The sequence below is a fragment of the Megalops cyprinoides genome, chromosome 8 (assembly GCF_013368585.1).
Source record: "Megalops cyprinoides isolate fMegCyp1 chromosome 8, fMegCyp1.pri, whole genome shotgun sequence".
Classification (NCBI taxonomy): Eukaryota; Metazoa; Chordata; class Actinopteri; order Elopiformes; family Megalopidae; genus Megalops; species Megalops cyprinoides.
This window is the reverse complement of record NC_050590.1, coordinates 15,337,768-15,359,179: the sequence shown is the minus strand read 5'-3', so window position 1 is coordinate 15,359,179 and position 21,412 is coordinate 15,337,768. Positions and strand designations below refer to the sequence as shown.

General features: G+C 39.7%; 1 protein-coding gene across 1 annotated transcript; it reads right to left on the bottom strand.

The window, feature by feature from the left end:
- Positions 1-1,031: 1,031 nt before the first annotated feature.
- gas8 (growth arrest-specific 8) lies at positions 1,032-14,682 on the bottom strand. Its single transcript, XM_036535601.1, is given in 22 exon segments — positions 1,032-1,215; positions 2,359-2,431; positions 2,712-2,861; positions 3,215-3,362; positions 3,916-4,056; positions 4,169-4,273; positions 4,475-4,579; positions 4,669-4,822; positions 4,916-5,049; positions 5,302-5,440; positions 5,583-5,787; positions 8,853-8,950; positions 9,568-9,624; positions 9,626-9,741; positions 11,511-11,597; positions 11,863-12,030; positions 12,321-12,526; positions 12,974-13,028; positions 13,143-13,349; positions 13,564-13,761; positions 14,006-14,092; positions 14,659-14,682. Coding segments are annotated over 22 exon segments (2,841 nt in total).
- Between the last annotated feature and the right edge of the window lie 6,730 nt (positions 14,683-21,412).

Here is a 21,412-nt window from a genome sequence, read left to right as displayed (position 1 = left end):
CCTCCTATCTTGCGTAGATTTGTCACCAGTTCAATTGCTGTCACATGAATAACTAACGATAACTGTAACATTTCTTTGAAATGACATATTTACCATATCATAATTTTCCCTTTTTTATATTCATTGAAACTAATCCATAATTATTCCTGATACGGATTAAAGTGTATGTCTAACCTGCAACCACCCACAGTGTAATTCATGGTATATTACATAATACTGTATTAATTATGGTGTCTTTCAAAATATCGATTGGGTCCTCAGTGTAGCAGAGTAGCAACGAGCAGGGCTCATAACCGAAAAGTTGCTTGTTTGATTCATCATTGGGGCACTACTGCTGTATCCTTGGCCAAGGTACTTAACCCAGATTTGCCTCAGTAAATATCCAGCTGTAAAAATGCAAAAAAATTGTAACATATGTTAAGTCACTATGGTTAAGAGCATCTGCTAAACAACAATGATGTAATGCAAATGGATCTTGAATACTATGCACACTTATACATTACACCTGCAACGTTTTTTCAATATCATTTTTATTCAGAAATTATAACATTGATAATACAAAATAATTATTTTGGAGGGGCTTACATCCCCAATTTCACTCAACAAAAACAATAAAAATGTGTCATACACATACGCACCACAGACTTTATTGGGGTTAAAACTTGATTCACAAAAAATGAGTATATTTTATAAACGTTTAAAATGGTGAAGCAGGAACACATTCCTACCTACCATAAGTCAGAAATAATTCACATAATAAAACACTGCAGCACAGCTACAGTTGCAATAGTATGTGCATTAAATCCTTATCAACTCAAATGCATACTACAAAATCAGTCTTACAATAATACACTGAACTAGGTGGTACTAGAACAGCATTTCTGTGAAGAACAACTGCTTTCAGTAGAGTAGATTATGTGCATAGCTGCATATATTATTTGTATCTACTTTCTGAATTATGCTTTCCATGAAGATTTGTTGAAGGAAAATATGCATATCACATTGTTGTGTGTAATAAGCAGGTTTCATTTCTATAGGTCACTGCGTCTGGACAGATTATTTTGAGAGTGTAGTTTCTTGGGGAACTGTTCAGTCCAGAATGTCAGTCTGCGCCTCTCTGCCATGGTTCCAAGCTTAATGGTCAAATTAAGCTGCAGGTACTTCTCACCCTCGTTGAATACTGGCCATTCGAGTAGACCCTCTCCATTTGGGTTCCTGCACAGGTAACATGAGAGTATGTGTATTCTTAATGGAATATTGATCTGGCTTTGACAACACTCCAATTAAATACTTAAAGAAGAAGTGGGTAGTGCAAACAGAAATGTACATTTAATAGGTATTTTAAGCTATTTATCCCTGGTGTTTCTTAAATATCTCAACAACAAGTATTAAACAGATTAGCTACTGCAGTGTTAAATATAGGTTACTAATCAATTAGTGGCTCAATAACTGATTAAGTGCTCAATGTGAGTGACATCCTAGCTGACTCTGAATGTAAACCTGGACATGGAGCGCATGCCTCATGTATGACCAGTCCTTATAGAGTATTGTCTGGGTTTCCAAAGCTGAGTCAAAAATGAAGGCAATCTTCTATCATTTTGATGGAGAAATCCTAAATTGTAGTGGCTCCTGAGTGGCTAAACTGCCTAAAATGCTCATTCTGAGGACAGGCTTGTGCTATTGCTCAAACCTGGGTGTGAGTATGAGCTGTTATTCACAGACAATGTCCAGATGTCCATAATAGTGGAACAGATTTAGCTTTGCTCCGCTGTGGATGAGTAGGTTTCATGGGCCAGGGTTTCCTTGTCAGAATGTACTCAGTACTCTGCTACTCACCAGACACCCACAAGTCACTAAGATTATGTGAGAGAGATGCAGCTACTCTGTGCTTGCATTTGTCTGTATTAGAAGATTACTTTTGCACCCCAGGACTCCTAACAAGCCCAGAGGCTGTTCTGGTGAGATAAGCCTAGTATAAAAGGAATCTCAGAATAATAATCAGCAAATAAATACTAAGCAATTCACTCAAGTGAAATAATCACTATATCGTACCTCCACTAATGCTTAAAAATAAATTAATTTTGATCTTGGTTAGCACTTACCTTTAAGGATTTCTGTTTTATACCTTCCATGGAATAGACTGTGTTAAATCTAGAATGTGAATTTCAGATAAAGCTATGGAGAAAGTTCCCTTTTAGATAGCTAGTTCTCAAACCACAGAAACAACAGAAAACCTCTGTCCTCTGTACTCTGACTTTATTAAGATGTGAGATTCTTAACAGTTTAGTTCTTCGCAACTTTAATATGTATTACTGGCAGATAACTTGGTTTGATAAGCATGAGGGAGGAATCTCTTACCCTGTCTTTGCAAAGTTGGTCCAGTATTTCATCATCGTCTTGCTCAGATGTCTTTCTGCCTCACTAGTCCTATCTATGGATAAATCATGTTTTCACTTACATTAAGAGACAGACAGCAGGCAAGGGGGTGCAACAGGGATGTTAACATCAACCACACCATCACACTCTATACCACTAACAACTGGACACATCTGTTCCAGGCTACAATGTGGTGATTATTTAGAATTTCACATGCACTCAAGAAGCAAAAGCATTCCGCAAAAACATAATACATCTGCATCGTTTGTAAGTCGCATAAAAGCATCTGCCAAATGAATAAATGTAAATTGTACATCTAAAAAAGTAACTGATACCTAGCATCACTATGTCTTCCGTCCAGAAGGGGGCACCAAACACAAAGCCAACTTCGTCAAAGTGATCCGCTTTCACAAAGTCAGGTCTGTTATCCCCATACATGGAAGGACGTTGCTGGAACTCATAGAAGTATGTTGTGAATCCTGCATCTTTAAAAAATACACATATATAGTGGCTCTGATTTTCAACACTGAGAAACCATACTTGCATGCACCAACTCTTCAAGGCGTGATTCATCATTTAAATAATTATACAATAGCAATATCAGTACACAATTTATAGAAATACCTATTGTGTTTTAAGTCTGTTTTATTCATTTTCTACCCCCCACGCAACAAACTGAATGTCACCCAGCCCCAGCACTACACTGATTAAATCATGCATCAATTCATTTTATACACAGAGTGTTATTCCCATCCCTATAAATGTAGAGACAGATTTGATGGATAAGAACAGCTGAATTGCACAGCAGCTCCAGTGTCTCCTTTGCTTTAGGATTTACCTCTGTGATCTCTTGCTCCTTTGACAGCAGGGAATACAAATATTAAATCTCCAATCAGATCCAATAAGGCATCCCTTATTGTGTCAGGATTCTCAGTTTTTCCAAAGTACTCATCCACTAAAATCTCTTGTGCATGACCAGACAAACCCTGCAAAAAATAAAGCACAATGCTCAGAATGAATCATTTCCCTGTCTCGCCACCTCCACACAGCCTTAGAATTGTGGCAAAGGATTAACCCCTACTGAGATACCTCCACCTGCACAACTATGACTGTCCATATAATCCTCTATAGAAAGGTCCATAAATCACAGTCACAGAAGTGTTTATACAATCAGAGTCACAGAAGGGTCCATACAATCAGAGTCACAGAACGATCTGTATGGGCTGCACCCACCCCTTTCTGAAGCATGAATGCTAGCGTCATTGTCATCATCTGACGAGTGACTCCAAGGTCCCATCCAGGAAATAAAGCCATCTTGGAAGGACAATCGCAGTACAGAAAGGGTTTGTTTTTTTACATTGCTGCAGATCTCAGGTAAAGTAATGAAAGGTGATTTGAAAATATGATGGTCTCAGAAAACAGGAAAAGTAAGGAAATGTGCAATAAATTGTATATGCATAAATTAGAAATATTTCATACATGATGTAAGTTTATCAGTGCTCTGCAGAAAATGAACTTATCCAAAGTTTCATGACATACATGAGGCAGCATCCAGCCAAACTCATGGCTATTTATGCCTGTGATCCATGGAACATTTTTGAAGCTCCTTCTTTGGATTCGCTCTTCTATGTCTTTGGTTACAAACTCCCCATCTAGTGACAAAATCAACACCATATCCCCCTGGCAACACAGTTAACTGTAAGTGACAGAAACATGTATCATGTAGATGTGAAACTCACCAGGTTAACACCAACAGACACAATGATTTAGCTCAGCATAAAACATCACCCACTAGCCATGGAGTTGCAGCTTCGATCTCCTGTGGTGTTCTCTTCCTGAAACACTGCATAATGTCAGCTGAGTCTCCAATGGTGCAGCCAGCCTTCTCAGCCAATAGCTGCATAGAAGGCAATTAGCAGACACAAAAGAGGCAGACCAGCTTCTAAGACTTCAACTACAAAATTTTACAGGATTTAATTGTCATATACACCTTCTCCTGTTTACACTCATGTTGTAGCTACAAATCTAGCATGTAAACAACATACTGTATATACAGGAGATACCAGATAACCTAAGAGGAAGTACTGCCCTGATTTACCTGTGCTGTGGATTTGGAGTCACTAGTTATGATGAGAGGGATCAGAGGTACTCCACTCTGAATGATGGCCCTATGGAACAGCCCAGATGACATAGGAGACAGCATCTGCAGGAGCAGACTAGAGGTCAGCCACTTAACACTGACATACAGGCTGAATATTACACACTGTGTATGTCTGCTGTGGGTATACACACATGCAAGAAGATACTGTTCCCACCAGCAGACTCCCCAAAGATAGTGACAGATCCAGGGTCTCCACCAAAGCTGTGGATGTTCTCCTGCACCCAGCGCAGCGCGCAGACCTGGTCCAGCAGCCCCATGTTTCCGGTGGCCTGGCTGTCTCCAGTGCTGTATGGCCAACAAATACATTTTTGTGAGTCTTTTCAACGGTAACATCAATAAAATTTTCCCACACCAGTACCAACATTGCACTGACTCTACCTTAAAAAGCCTGGTATGCCCAGACGGTACTGGATTATGACAATGACCACATCCCCAAAAGCAGCCAGTGAAGATCCATCATACAGGGAGGCCCCTCCCATTAGAAACCCCCCTCCATGTATCCACACCATCACCTGCAAGATAGACAGCTGCTGTTAAAATGTGCCACTGCATAACCATATTTATTAAATATAATGCTGTATCATTATCTGAACACATCTGAATTTCCTTGATGTCACAACTTTTTCTCTCAGATTTCTACAGTGCTTGGAAGGTTTACAAGATCAAAGGAAATCCTCATGTAGTATTCTTTTGTCTCCCAGCAGACTCATTCATTTTGATCCATTCTGAACTACACTAAGATATCAGCTTGCATTTATACTCACAGGCAATTGGTGGGGCTGCCCTGGTTTCACTGGGGTATACACATTTAAGTAAAGGCAATCCTCTGAGGTCCTCAGAGGAGGGTATCTGCCAGCATAAAAATCCCACATCCGCTTGGTGTGATTCATGTTTTGTAAGCACCTGGGAGAATACATAACAGGAGTGGGAATACTTTTTAGTTGTTTGCACAGAGACACCCCCTACTATGACTACATGCCTTACAAAGACTTGGCAGCTACAGGTTGTCTGCCCCCTCTACCCTGTACAGAAAAAAAATGATTACAGGGGAGGAAAGGTTGTGGCATTTTTCAGCCCCTGCCATGCTCTCGGTGGCTGGGGGGCTGAGAATCTCAACACTCCAAATGGGGGCTCGGCGAAAGGGATTCCAAGGTAGGCAAACACTGTCTGGGTGGATTCTTTGACTCTGATTTGCCTCCCCACAAGCAGGCCATATTTTGTTTCAAGCTCAGGGCGGCTTTCTTCCTGCCCTGGAAGGGATTTCAAAAGGGGTTACGTGACAAATCTGGTCCGTGTAATACTGACATCTCTGTAACATAGAGTCATAACTGGTCTGTCTACCTGTTGATGTCCATTAACAATTAAAATAAACAGAATGGAACATAAGCCCTTCTGTGTCCAGCTGGCTACAGTACAACAGATTGATCTGTGCTTGCTGAAATGTAATTAATCAAATTATTAAAATGGCAAAGAAAAAATGAAAATATTGGTCTTACCTGTCACTTCACTGAAATGCAAGCATAGTAGATACAAATATATCCATTGGAATATGTCTCTTCTGCCTTGACTAGTCATTGCAGTGCTATCTGGAATAGTAATACATCTGCGTAATATCAAAAGCCAAGAAAATCAATTTCAGTCTTCCGTAGTATAAGTGCATTATCCATATACCTTTAGATAAATTGAAATTGTAAGTGAGATAGGTAATTCAACAGTAATAATCTGAGTAATAATTTGAAATTAATACTTGAGTATGAATCCAACATTACACAATTTACTCATATATTTCAGAAAAGTCTTGGAAAGCTGTGAGCAGAATTATTATACTAATTAATTGCTAAATTATTGTATCAGTTTAAATTCAACTTTTCCAAAAAATCTATTCATGTACAACTGGTTTGTAGTGATCACATGATAAACACCCTCTCCAAAATGAAAGCCCTCAGAAAACAGGGTGTTTTAAGCCCTCCATCATCTGCCTGAACATGCTACAAGTTATTATCATGCCGTTCACTAATTCTTCTTGGATTCACATCCAGCTTCAGTAAGCTATCAGGTGACATAATCTGCCTTTTTATGACTTTTCCTCTTTATGTAACCTGGTTTGGAGCTGCTAATTGTGCATTAGTCTCAGCAAAACCTCTGCATTCATGCAAAAGTACTGAAGCAAGATGAATACAATCTTTCTATACATTTGCATTCAAACAATGGCCATTTTTTCAATTGGTTATATTATTTTGTATGTAATTTGCATTTGCCTTACAGTTTGATTTGTCTATCCAGAAGCACTGCCGATGTCTATCCCGCACTAAATAAACCCTAAACGTATGACAAAATTATAAGAAGCTAACAAAATAAAACAAACAAAAAAAAACAACACTGGATTTCTTACCTTGCACAAAGAGAACAAACAACCTTTGAAACAATCCCTGTCATTCGGAGGCCTTTCATCTGGTCTGGTGAGTCTGTGCAGTGCTGATTTTCTTCAGGGACTCAGAGTCTCAGCTGAGCTGTTGCTGCCAGCAAGGTTTTTATAGCAGGAATTCCTCAGCTGCTGAAATGTTTCTGCAGCATAATACTTAACAACTGAATTATACAGCACTTTGGAAACATAGTCACATAAACCAAACCGAAATTTGAAAGAGGCAAGGTACCTACATGGATTATCAAGTGCTGGGAATATGTGTTGTCATTGGAGGTGTGGCCAACAGTTTCTTGGCAGCCAACAGGAGGTACACTCTCCGGAGGTTTCAACATGATGCTGCAGTTTTTGCAAAGCCACATATTTAGCTCTTTACCTCAATTCTTACCTTACTGTGATTTACAACAAAAGAAACTAAGAAGTTTCTCATTCAATCTCCCAATGTTACTGATTTTTTATGCACATATAGTCAAATTAGGCTTATCACGGAGAGCTGGCTATGTTTCATCATGATCAATACAACAGCACATAAAATAATAATTGTTATTATAGTAACATAGTAGTGGTAATATTGATTCTAATACTCTACATCTTGAAATACTTATTATATCAATGTAATAGCTGTAACATTTACTGCTGCAGTGTACATCTTATGTCTAAGGTACAATTATATTCCTATATTTATCATTAACATTACCAAGGTCACAAAGTCCATGTCCCAAATGAACCAATCCATCCAGATGTCTGAATGAGTTCCATATCAAGAATCAGTCTGGCCTTGCAGAATGGCTGTATTCCTAGCTAACATTATCAGTACCATGGTTCTTAGGAGTGTGGTTTGACACTGCATATGGCTTGCTTAACCTGGCGGAAATTCTACTTGCCATTTCAGCCCCGATGTCCTCCCACCATAGAGTGACATTCTTTATCCAATGTTATGTTATCACTCAGTTTCAGGCAAAAGGCACTGTTTGGAGCCACACAGTGTATTCCCTTCCAGCAGAAGGCAGTGCACCTTGACAGCTGACAGGTCACACTGACATGCCAGTCTACTCACTTGCCAGGTCGTGGCAATATCAGCATTCAAAGGTTTCATCATAACACACAGACACACAATCCAGCTTGATGACCAGCTCAAGGCAGCAGGTCTGATAGCAGCAGGTCTGATAGCATTACTGTGGTGAACAGCACTGTTATGACTAAAGACATTAGACTTCAGAAACAAATTACTGTGTCACATTGTGAAAGCCAGGCAGTATGACAATACAACATGTAATGAAATTTGCTCTTTGTTCTCCCGTGTGGTGGGTAACAATGGAATGTCCCGCTTGAAATCATATATTTGTTCTGTACAGCAGAGGTGATATTAAGCATACATATAACCAACAGAGACAAGGTACTTATTGCATACAGTGACCACGTCTCCCTGAACACATTTTATAAATTCTGAGTGTGAAATTCTGTCATCAAATAGACGTGTGGGACTTCTAACGTTCAAGATAAAGGTGTTCTGTAACTATGCTTACAAATTATAAAGTTACATTATGGGATTTTTTTGGCATTGTTATATTGCCACAGAAATGTGGCAAGAAAAGTCTGAAAACTTTTATTTTTTACTTTTTACTTTTTTCTTTGTACTGAATTATATATTATTATAATGATGTGGAAAACAGCACAATAAGTTCATGCAAAATAAAAAAGCAGGGACAGGCTTTTAAACACTGTTAATAAAAAGTTACAGGCCAAAGGAAGGAAACACCGTAGTGTTCAGAAAGATGAAGTGTGCACAGACTGAAAGTAGTCTATAACTTATATTTATTGAAAGATATTACATATTTCTGGGTGGACTGCTCCTTATTTTGGGGCAGACACCAATTCTACAGCCCCCCTCACCCTGAGTTTTCCCATCCATGGTGCTCTCCAGGGGCTTGAACCCCATCTCCTCCAAAGGGTTCACAAAATCCTCACAAATCAGAAACATAATTATGGACCTGCCAACGAGATAAACACACTAAGAAGCTAGACTACCCTGGCAACAGTCAATTTTACACACAGAATTAAAATTAAAAACCCAAAATTAAACCTAACCTAACCTAACCCTAAAATCTGCTGATGTAGATATCAGACATGACAACATCAAAACTATAAATAGATAATGCTACCTCCATCTTCCAAGCTGGAGACAACTTGTGCTGTAAATTGTTAATGACAGCATTTTTTAATGCTAAATGTTCTCAATGAAGAAAAAAAATCAGTTTTTCGTGTTGCTGTTATGTAATGCTGAACAAGTATGAGGTAATACAAATAAACATTAAGGATGATATTTTATGTCATAAATTAGGGAAATTAGGATTACTCTTATGAGAGGGTGTTAGAATTTTGTCTTTTTACAGTTTTGCTTGAAATTCCCTCAGGCCCAAGGGCCAGTTGTACCAGTTAAGTCATCTAAAGACTAATTATAGAATGAACTATGTAGCATGTACTGGAATTTGCTTAAGGAGGAAGCCCACAAACCTACAAATACTGTGAATAGTGCAACCAACCCAAGTGAGGGGAGGGGGTGCATTCAGAATGAGTGAGTAAGAAATCAGACAGGTTTAGCTCCAACTTGTGGTCCCAGCTGGAGGTGGAACCAACCTTGTTAACCTCAGCCTTGTTTTTCTCCTGTTTTTGATACCGTATTCAGCTTCTTCACCAATAGATCCTTGAAACTGCTCTTCTGTTGCACCTCCAGGATGGTCTTGGTGAACTTCTGGGACAGCTCATCCTTTTCCTCCTGAAGCTAGAGGTAGAGAAGTTAGGGCAAAGAAGTTACATGTCAGTGATACACTTGCATGGCTACATGAATTTAATGAGCGGCTTTTACCAATTTAACCCTCAACAACCCACTGACCTGCCCAGTGGTGAATACAAGTTGTCTGAGGTGAATCCAGGTACAGAGCCTTGCAGGTTAGGAAAGCAGTGTTTCCTAGAAAGACTTGGCAGAAACTAAGTCAGAGTGTTCTTATGCCTGTCTTTGAATTTCCTGTCTGTTTTGGCTTTGGGTCACTCTTATTTTCACTTAAACATTCTTAGCATTTGTGTCTCATATATCTGTAAATACATACAGACGGGTGAAAAATTAAAGGAAAACCCTGAATAAATGAGTGGAGAAACATAACGAATCCGATGCTTCCACACAGGTGTACTGCATGGTACAATTAAGCAATTAACATCCAATCATGCTTTGTGGCGTGTATAAAAATGCTGAGCAGGCCCAGTTGATCTCGATTTTGGATCAAGAAGGCAAGAGGAAAAGATCTAAGTGACTTTGAAAGAGGGTTCATTGTTGGGGCACGGATGGCAGGAGCTTCAGTCACAAAGAATGCTCAACTGGCTAGTGTTTGAATAGGAACAGTGACTAAAGTGACATCTGCATTTAGATCTATGGGAAAGACATCAGTAAATAGGGTTGGGAATTGTGGTCGGCAGTGCACATTCGATGACCGTGATGCTTGTGCATTAGCGCACTATGTAAGGAAAAATAGAAGAGCAACTCTTCCTCAGTTGACTGAGAATGTCAATGCAGGACGTGATCAGACTGTGTCAGAAAGAACAGTCTGTCGACAATTACATAGAGAGGGATATTACAGTAGGATTGCAGTGCGTAAACACCTCATTACAAAGATGAATGCACATCTGAGAGTTCAGTGGTGCAAAAACCATAGGCACTGGTCTACAGAGATGTGGAAAAAAGTGATATGGTCAGATGAATCATCCTTCACCATATTCTTGACAAGTGGGCGAGTGCATGTGTGGCGTACACCAAGAGAACGGTACAGGCCTGAATGCTTGACCCCTACAGTGAGGGGGTCCGGTGGCTCTGTTATGCTGTGGGGGGCATTTTGCTGGCATGGTTTGGGTCCACTTGTCCCCTTAGAGGGAAGGGTCACTGCAAATCAATACAAAGTTGTTCTGAGTGATCACCTTTATCCTGTGATGAAACATTTCTATCCTGATGGGACTGGTCTCTTCCAGGATGACAATGCCCCCATCAATAGGGCATGAGGGGTCACTGAATGGTTTGATGAGTATGAAAATGATGTGAATCATATGCTATGGCCGTTGCAGTCACCAGATCTCAACCCAATTGAACACCTATGGGAGATTTTGGACCGACGTGTTAGACAGCGCTCTGCACCACCATCATCAAAACATCAAATGAGGGAATATCTTTTGCAAGAATGGTGTTTCATCCCTCCAGTAGAATTCCAGAGGCTAGAATCTAGAGTAGAATCAGAGAGTAGAATCTATGCCAAGGCGCACTGAAGCTGTTCTGGCGGCTCGTGGTGGCCCAACACCTTACTAAGACACTTTTCCTTTAATTTGTTACCTGTCTGTATGTTCCATATATTACCTCAGATTCCACCAAGTTGCACCAAGTTGCCTAAGGTTCCCAGCTAATTCAGCCTACTTAAAACCTTTGACCTGTATCCTTCCATCATTCATTAATTTATCTGTTTCTGAGCAGATACTCTGTACACAGATATGTGCTTTTAGCACATATCGTACCTTGTTGAATCTCTGTTGCAGCACTTCATATTCCCATTTCATTTCTGCCATCTCTTTGTCAGCAGCCTTCAAGCGTGCCCGGGCCCCCTGTTAAGACAGAGAATTGTCTACATCACTCAACACTTCTACTTTTTGTTTGCACAGGGACACAAACCCTCAGCATTGTACTGGATACACTTGAAAATGAACTGGTAAAAATTCCTAAAATAATCTGCAAGTTTGTCTTTCAGATGAGATGCTGAACTAAGGCCTTGACTCTCTGTGGTCATTAAAGATACCATGATCTTCATTGCAAAGGGTAAGAATTCCCCAGTTTAATTTCACACAGACACGCTTTATGCAGTTTACGCACAGCAAGTGAGGCCTTGTCTTTGTCATAGGTGGCCATCTGCCGCTGCATCTCAGCCACCTCTTCCTTGGCCTTCTGCAGGGGCTCATTAAGACGCTTGTTCTGTTGCACCAATTTCACGTTCTCCTTCTCACCCTCATCTAGCTTGCACTTCATTGCCTCCATTTGCTCCTGCATGAGACACAAGTCCCGTTGCATTGCTGCTCACCCTTGCACACACAGGCTGCACACCTCTGTTGCTTGCAAAACAATCATATCAAATAGAGTCATAGAATGCAAAACCTCATAAGATAACTACAGACAAAAATTAACCGATTCGGGTACAGTCCTCTCTTGATCATCAGGTAGGGAATTATTACAGAGACCTAACATGAACAAATCATAAGAAATTCAAAATGGCAGGTGTATGAACAAATGCATAGAAATAACAAGGGCATGAGCCCATGCTTTATTGCTCTTACTTTCTGTGCATTGATGAGAGTCATGTTGCTGATGACGATTTCGTTATAATAATTCTTCATGTTGGTAAAGGCTTTCTCATGATCCCGAATCAAGAGAGTGATTTGATTGTTCTTCCTTTCCTCAGTTTTGTGGACTTCCGTTGTCCACATCAAATCCAGCTCCTTCCTCAGTGTCTCCATCTTGTCATCATATTTTGCCTTGTTTTCTGGAGACACAGAATTTCTTAGAAAGATCTGGTTTTGTTGTTTACAATACAGTGGCTTTTGAACAACATACATTGTGAAAAGAATCATTTTAAAACTTGATTAATACCTTTTAATAATATTTGAGAAAAGGAAAAAGTTGTGACTCAGACAAAAATGTATGGCACTGCAGCAAAGTATAATTGATTGTGTGTAATCTCAGTTTATTACATTACATCCATAATTATCTTTCACTTTCTTTTCACTTTAATGATTTAAAGGCAAACAAAATAACTTAGACAGCTGCAGGTCCTGAGGACAGGATGGAGATTTCTTTTGTTTAAAGACAAATAGCGCAACATATTATTCACACTATTATGTAAAATAAATCACACATTCATGACTTAAGGCAGTCCTTAAACCTGAATAAAAGGAAAGATACTGAGCTAAGATTTACTAAGAGAGTGTACCTTGTATTTGTCTTTCAAAGTCACTTTGTATTTGGGTAATTTCTTGACAGTGTTGCTAGAATGAAGAGTAGAAGTGGAAAACAGCTTTTAGTTACAAGTATGTGAAAATTAAATGGTGCTGATCACTGCAGAATAAAGAAAGCCTGTAACAAATAAATAGTGCACATACCAGCTTCAGGCTCTTCATTTGGTTTTCATAGGATATTTCCTGCTCTTTGAGATCAGATTTGAGATTGCGAATGTTATCACGCAACTCACACTCTGTCTCTAAGTGTTGCTTCTGTATCACTTTTATAGCAGCAACCCTGTCTGCTTTCAGATCTGAGATGCTACTCTGGTGTTCGTACAGCAAGTGTTTCACCTTCTGTTTATAGGTCTGGATAATACAAACAGAAAAGGATAAAAATGTTAAATTGGGAGAGATGACTGTGGGGGGAAAATATCAGTTGTTAAAACATGCAAACTTCCTAGCTCAAAAGTCCCTATCAGTTCCCTTTCAGTGCTGCCACGAAAGCATATATGGCAGGATTGTGCAATCATGTTCAGTCCTTGAATGCACACAACTGGCAAACATCTCAGCATCTGTGTACCGTGACTTCTGTTTGGAACTGCTCTTCAGACTCCTCCAGCTGTCTATCCCTGTTCCTCAGGTCAGCAGCCCTCTCCTCCAGCTGCTTCTTAGTGATCTCCCAGAAACTTTGGATCTTATCTCTCTCCAGCTGGAAATAGTTGCGCTCCTCCCTTTCCCTCTCTAGCGTCTCTTTCAGGTGGACAATCTGCTCCTGGAGCTACCACACACATTCCATAGCATTTTTTAAGTAAACACTGAATATACTGTTTTGCTAGTTAATCAATGTGGTCTAAACCTGAATTAGCATTAGAAGGAGTGAAAAAATATGACAGTTTCACTTGAATACTCCACAGTGTCAGTAATAGGGTGTCAGTGCAGGATACTACAGACCACATTTTTATTATGCGAACTGTACACTCTAGCAAAAAAAAAAAACACTAACTGCAAGTCACAAAGCTTACCTGCTCCTTTGATACTTCGGAGGGGCCATCTGCTCCCTCTGACACCTTTCCTTTGGCTGAATTCTTTGCATCTTTCTTTTTCGGCGGCTAGAAGAATTGCATTTATTTCACTGCCTGTTAATTTTCATTGAGATGACTGATGTCTTGCATGCTATAAATGTATATTTATAGTATTTATCAGTATTCATATAAGGGGTTAAAGTTGGCAGGTTCTAACTGTTGTGGTGTACCTAGAAGAAAAATATCAGACGTTATGCTGTCCTGGCAAGACATCTTGACTCCTGCATTGAAGCTACTGTTTATTTAGCCTAAATATACAGACCATACAACCATATGACATTAAGACGATTGTTTTTCTCATAAATAATCTTCTTAATGTCATAAGGTTTTGTGGCCTGTGTATTTGGGCTATTTTCCAGAAAGAGCAGGAAATGTGTGTTCAGTCAATCTGGTATTGTGTGTCAGACAATGCATCAACAATTAGCTTACTCTAAGATAATAAACATTGGCAATTAAATCAGATAACAGCAGCAAGCTAGCTGTATGTATAGCAAACTGGTTGATGATACTCTAACGAACAGTAGTTTCTAAACACCTAAATGTTTTTCCACTGCATTCTAGCTACCTAGCTTGCTATATTTATCGCTAATTACCTGACTCCTCAACATCTTCAGCATCGTATGGCAACTTATTATGGGCAAACAAACATTGGCGAGTTGGCTAGCAACCACTATCTAATCTGTCTATCTGGAGTATTACCATTGCATTTACATGTTTGAAATGACACCTAAGAACTATAATTAGAACTACAAGAAAGAACTGAATTTTTGTGCACTTTAAAGTTATTGCACGTCCGACAAAATAACTGATCTCTCCACATCAGTAAAAGCTAAGCTACAAACGATGGACATGTTTAGTATCTGTTTCGACGTCTTGAATGACTTGATGAGTGGACCAAAAAGAAAAACCGGTAAGCCTAAGTCATTAAAAACCTGGTCGCAAAGTTAAAGTCTCATTTAGACAGATTGAAAATAACACAAAATAAGGCCGACGGCTGCTTCAATGACTGGCTAACGGAGAAGAAACGATCCGTCCGTTTCAAAGCAAAGATATAGCTAAAATGAATGAAATGCCATCCTTCGTGTTTCATGGGCCTGTCTGAAACTGCAAAAGTGGACCTTACAGGAGAATGGTTACACTGAATAGCGCGCCGACATTACCAGGCAGAGTTTCTGTCTGATGCTGAACACGGAATTTCAAACATCCAACAATATGTTAACAAGCAGTTAAAAAAAAAACTACTACAGGATGGCAAGGACAAAAAGACACAACACCCACCAATATCTGCAGGGGAGCTTACTCTGGAGCGTTACACGTGGACAAAAACGTGGTTCGACACGTTCGACACGACAGCAGCATTTTGGCTCGAGGAACTAGGGGAAAAGACTCGTTTTCTGTTATGCAATACGAAAATGGGGGAAAAAATCCGCAACCATGACATTCAATGAGGCAACAAACGATCACAACGATGCAGGACAGAGAATTCACATTCGATGACCCTGGAAATTATTTGTCCCCTGTGGCTTCACTGGACAAGTAGTTAAAAGAAACTCACAAAATCCTTTAGCGGTTTATTTAATCGTAAACGGGAAAACGGGAGCGAAAGAGTACTACGGTTCACGGCCGAGCCAGTGGCCGTGAAGTGCTGTATTTTGTCGAGCTGCTGGTAAGAAATTAACCACACAATCATTAAGTTTATAACTCGCTAAGAAATTGGGTTATTTTCTTTTTCAGGCCCGAGAAATATCAGTGTGTGACCACGAATATGAGAAATTGCTACCAAGTTACTGGCAACCATTATTCAGCTCAGAAAACTGTGGAGTAACTTGAAAAAAAAAAGGAGTTGGGCATGGACTCCTATTTCAGTAATTGTACGGTGAATTTATAGTGGTTTACTGGTGTGAAAGTCTCAACTCCCTCCCCAGCATGGGCTAACCGGGTAGCTACTGAAAGCGCCCAACCTCCCTCCCCTGGAAGGGCAGACCAGATTGTCAGAACACCAAAACAACATCTCCTAGCCGTGCCAATATTCATGATATGCCAGAGGTTCATATCATATCGCTATAATAAAACTTTGTTCTTGAAGCACTTTTACAACAGACGCCTAAACCACTCTTAATGAATCGCATTGTTTGCTTATTAGTACGGGCCTTTCTTTTCTTTTGGCCTCGTCTGTGTTGCACTCCTGTTGATTTGAACAAATTCCACCGTTGGCAGTGTCCTTGTATAACTTCTTATATATATTCAAAATTGTTGATATGTGCAGATTAATTGACATGTTTGTCGGATTAGGATAATTAATCAGGACCACTTTAATCAAGGATTGAGGAACGTCAAAAGGAACATCAGTAAGTAGCTGGCTAAGGATTTTACTGTTCTGGTTATTTTTTAAAACCAAAATATGCATTTGCCTGCAACACCTCGTTTTGCCAGCACATTTGCGTTCGTGAAAGGTGATCGTACCAAATCGTAGTGTTTCTAGCACTGAGCGTTAGCTAGCTAGCGAAGTACGCTGGCATTTCTCTCGTTGCCTGTACGTTGAGAGCCAAACAAATAGGAATAAGTCTACTGTGGCTAGCATGAACGATCTGCGCTTTCATACCATAAGACAGCTACAACGCACATGCAGCTTCCACACTAAGGACAGAGCTGCACTGAAGTTAAAATTCATTAGAGAAAACATTTGGCCGCATTATCCGTGACAAGAGGGCTGCATAGATAGCTCGACAGTGCTGGTGGCCCTCAATTAACGAACGTGTTCGTGGAGTTGGATTCTTGGAGTTTTTGGGGTGGAGTCGGTGGCTAATATTGCCGCAGCATTATCGTTGTGAAGATCGAATATAAAAGAGATAGTACACCGTTGATGTCTTGACCAAAAACCTTTCCCTGTGCACATGCCATATCAAACACAAAATGATTTGCTTTGCATAAGAAATTTCCCTGCGTGACTATGCGCATGGCTTTACTCTGTCGAGACTTTAGTGGGTAATAAATAGCTAACTACCCAAGCACCTTAGTTGAGATGTATAGCTCCTGATAGCGAGTCAGGATGGTATGAAAACTTACCATGTCTAAAGTATGTGCAGTGCAAGCATATAAAATTTGGAGTCAACACAAAAGATAGCTAGCTAACTGGCTAATTGGGTAGGTTGTAAACTACAGTTAACTGGTTCTAAATTCTAAACTTAGGCAGAATGTTTGTAGTAATAATGCAATGGGATGTACATATTGTGACGTACCTGAATGTACGAATTATGATGTAACGTGAAGATTGCAAGTTTGGCGTTCTGAATTTCTAATCGGCAGTGAAATGTCAGTGTGACATGATATAGTGATACGGACTGGGTTTGAATTTGACTGTGGTCAATTCTGTGATATCAAAAAGTGATGTGAAAGTGATAAGTAGGCCTAAACGGATTTAATGCGTGAGTTAATCTCCTCGAATGTTACGTGTGCCCAACTGTTACAGTATCTTACCATTCAAATAGGCCTAGTCTCTGAGTATGTACATTTACATTTTAACTTTAGCATAGACTGTTATCCAGAGTGACTTCCAATGTGCAAGTACAAAGAGTAGAACACATCTAGAAATATATTTTTAGTTAATGACTTGGTTAATATTTGAACACCATATTCTTCATCCATGACTTCTACAGCCATAGCACTATGCTACATGTTACTGAGCCATTTTAACATTGCTAACCTTTCTGATTATTAATATGTGAAGATATTTACTCCAGCTGACCAGACCTGAAGATTTTAATCACCAGTTTTGCCTACTGTAACTCACAAAGACTTGGCAGCTATATGTCTGCCCCCTCTACCCTGTACAGAAAAAAAAAAAAAGATTACAGGGGAGGGAAGGTTGTGGCATCTCTCAGCCATGTTCTCGGTGGCTGGGGAGCTGAGAATCTCAACACTCAGAGCCGGCCCTGACCAATTTGGTGCCCTAGGCAGGATTTTAGCTGGTGCCCCTTGCATCGCAGCCAATTCCACCACCATGGTTAATTGTGGTTTTAAACCATTCTTTATGGTCAGAACATGACAAACACATGCCAAACAGCAGAACATTTCACAAATCTGAGGCAGAACATTCAAAACAGTTATAATGATAAAATCTTTTTTCAACAACAAAATATGCATGAGTAAAATTAAGTAAAACCCTTTTTCAGTCCTTTTTCCTCAACAAAATAAATATCTTAATAGAAAGTATCTTTATAGAAGTGTTGCACTGTGATGCAACACACATGTAAGATGGCTCAGACTGCAAAGTTTAAAAGTGTTTTAAAGGATAATGGCAAGAAATAGACAAAGAAATCTTAATTCTGGTCAGCATGCTAAACCCCTTGTACAGACGGGTTTAAACATTTTGTAAGTGTTTTAGTTGACAATGTAAACAAAATAAATAGACAAAAGAAAAATCTCAGCTGTGGTCAGTATCTTCTGTACAAGTTTTAAACAAGCAAAGCCATTACCCTACAAGTTACGGGCAAGAAAGACTGTCTGTCTACAGTCTCAGATTTTAAAGCTGCCCTGTGACAGCTGATAAGCTTCTTGAATCCCTCATTTTCGACAGTGCTAATGGGAAGCATGTATTTTGCAATGCAATATGCAGTTGCATTTATGATGTCTTTGTGCCTTTCGTTGTTTTTTTTTTTCGTAAGGCACGGTTGATCGTTTGCTGCTGGGTAGTCGCACTGGGTACTGGCCTGGTGCTTTTCAAGGTCCACTAACAACACTAACACAACATTTGGGACTGTAATTTCTTACTTTCTGCGTGTTCTAACGGGTGATATTGTTTCACATGATGAAACGGGTTTGTGGTGCCTGTCTTTGATGGCACATGTCTTCAGCACAGTTTGCAGTACAGTTTGCAATAGCCAAAATGTCTCCAAACTACTGAAGTTGAGTGATCTTTCTTGTTGACGACAATATATATATTTGAATTAGGCTACTGATGTTAGTTGTATCACCTTTCACGGTCGGTGTCACTCACTAGTTCAGATAACTCATCCATCCCCAAAATCAGGTAAGCCTAACTAGGGGGGGGGGGGGGGGGGGGGGGTATGCTGTGGGCAACCCAGAAAATAGGCTATGTAGTTATGTTGCTGTGGCCTTTTTTGGTAATATTTCGAAATAATAGTATTAATATAGTATTAGTCAAAAAATAGTAAAAGTTTTCTTCCCTCATTTGGGGTGCCCCTATGGATGGACGGCACCCCTAGCATTCGCCTATACCGCCTATGCCTCGGGGCGGCTCTGTCAACAGTCCGACTGGGGGCTCAGCGAAGGGGATTCCAAGGTAGGCAAACACTGTCTGGGCAGATTTTCTATCAAACCCAGAGTGGCTTTCTTCCTTCCCTAGAAGTGATTTTGAAAGAGGTTGCATTACAAATTGAGCTAGCCTTTCTAAAGGTCTTTCTGATTCCCATAATCTATAGTAATAATTGATCTCAACAGAACAAAACAAGGTGCATAGCACCGTGCATAGAGCAAACTACACTACGGTTGGTTTATGCTTGGTGAAGTTTCCTTATTCATATCTTTGAAATGGTCTAGAAATTAAAAGGATTCCGTTTACCTGCCAGTTACCTGCCAGTTCACCTAAAAACAGTAGATGTGTATACATCTAAGGGGAATTTTCTTTTCTGGCTTGACTGGGCAGTGCATGACACCAAAGTCTGTACATATCCACCGTAACATGCAGTGTAGCTGTGTAATCCATATGACTTTAACTAAATCAAATCCATATGCTATAGTGGCAGTCAAACAGCAATAAATCACATACAGTATAGTAAATGTCCTCAAGCGACTTGAAAATGAGCATCATGGAGCACTAGCACTGTTCTGCTACACATTTCAGAAAGGTTTGGGAAAATTGTGAACAGAACCATTGTGTATACCAAAGGCTCACAGTGTTATTGCATGTGAGTTCAAATACAACATGTTATCCATTTCCTAAAAAGCCATGCAGGTTCAACTAGCTTGTTGTGATCTAATCCAAAACATCTGCTCCAAAAGACCTTGCTCAGGACAGAACATCCTGGGTTGTTTTTAATCTCTTGATAGAGTGCCTGAACATACAACAAGGTATTGTCATGCTGTTCACTCATTCTTTTCACTTCCAGCTTCACTGGGCTATCAGATGACACAATCTGTCTGTTATGCTTTTTTCTTCTTTATGCAACCCTGTTTGGGGTTGCCAGCTGTAGTTTAGGTTTGTCTCATTACCACACCGTTGCACTCATGCATAAGTCCTGATGCAAGATGAATGCGATTCTTCAACACACTCACACACACCCCACAGATTTTTTCTTTGCATGACAAGTCACACGGTACACTACTAGTGAAGTGGGTACAAATTTAAGGATGGGCACTACTCCACTGACATCATCTGAGCAATTTGCTAGTGTCTGACAAATCACACACTTTTAATGTAAACTGCTGAGCACAACAAAATGTGAAATGTCATATAACATTATAAATAAATGAGCACCGGGCTACCATATTCTATCCCACCGAATCGTTTGCATAAGCATTGTGTTTGTAGTTTAGCACAGGTATAGATGGAATGTTAATGAAACCAGAAAACAAGAAATTGGGCTTCTGTGTTGCAGAAAACGGTAACTGTAGTCCAAAACTGTCTCGCAATTTTCTATTTCCAAGTAGTCCATCACCAAGCAGTCCACCCCAGGAAGCATCAGTTGAGTTTTCATTATCTGTGAAACTTGAAGTGAATTTATAATTTGCCTTATGTCTGGGGGTTTCTTTTCCTACATATATAACGTTCTGCTAAGCTGATGACCTTGCTCTGCATCTCTACTGCCTAAATCTCTGTTGCAGCACTTCTTGTCCCCATTTTATGCATTTGTGCAACCTTCAAACATGTCCTGGCCCTTTCTCAAGAGGGAAGACATTTTACTTAAGATTTAATTAGTAATAATACTTAAAAATAGCCTGTTACATTTTCCCAAAATAATTCATATAATAATTGAAATTAGAGATGAAAAGCCAGCTTGCCTTTGGCCTTATTGTAATTGAGGAGTGAAATTATTTCATTTATTTCGCAAACACTTATCCAATGTGCCTTACAAGTCTAATAAAGCATGATACACTATTATGGCACATAATCATAAGAACTACTACGAGATTAAACACTTTGTTGTTGTGGTGAATAATGAGAACAAAGTCCCTTTGTCTTGTTCTGTTCTTGTTTTCAGGTAGTTGATGAAGGATATGTTTTCAGAGCTTGTATCCAACTAATGCCTTATAATGCCTGAGGATCCTTGCATGCAATTGCTCATGAACTGTTGAACAGTTCAAATCCTCTGAGGGATTGGGTGTCTT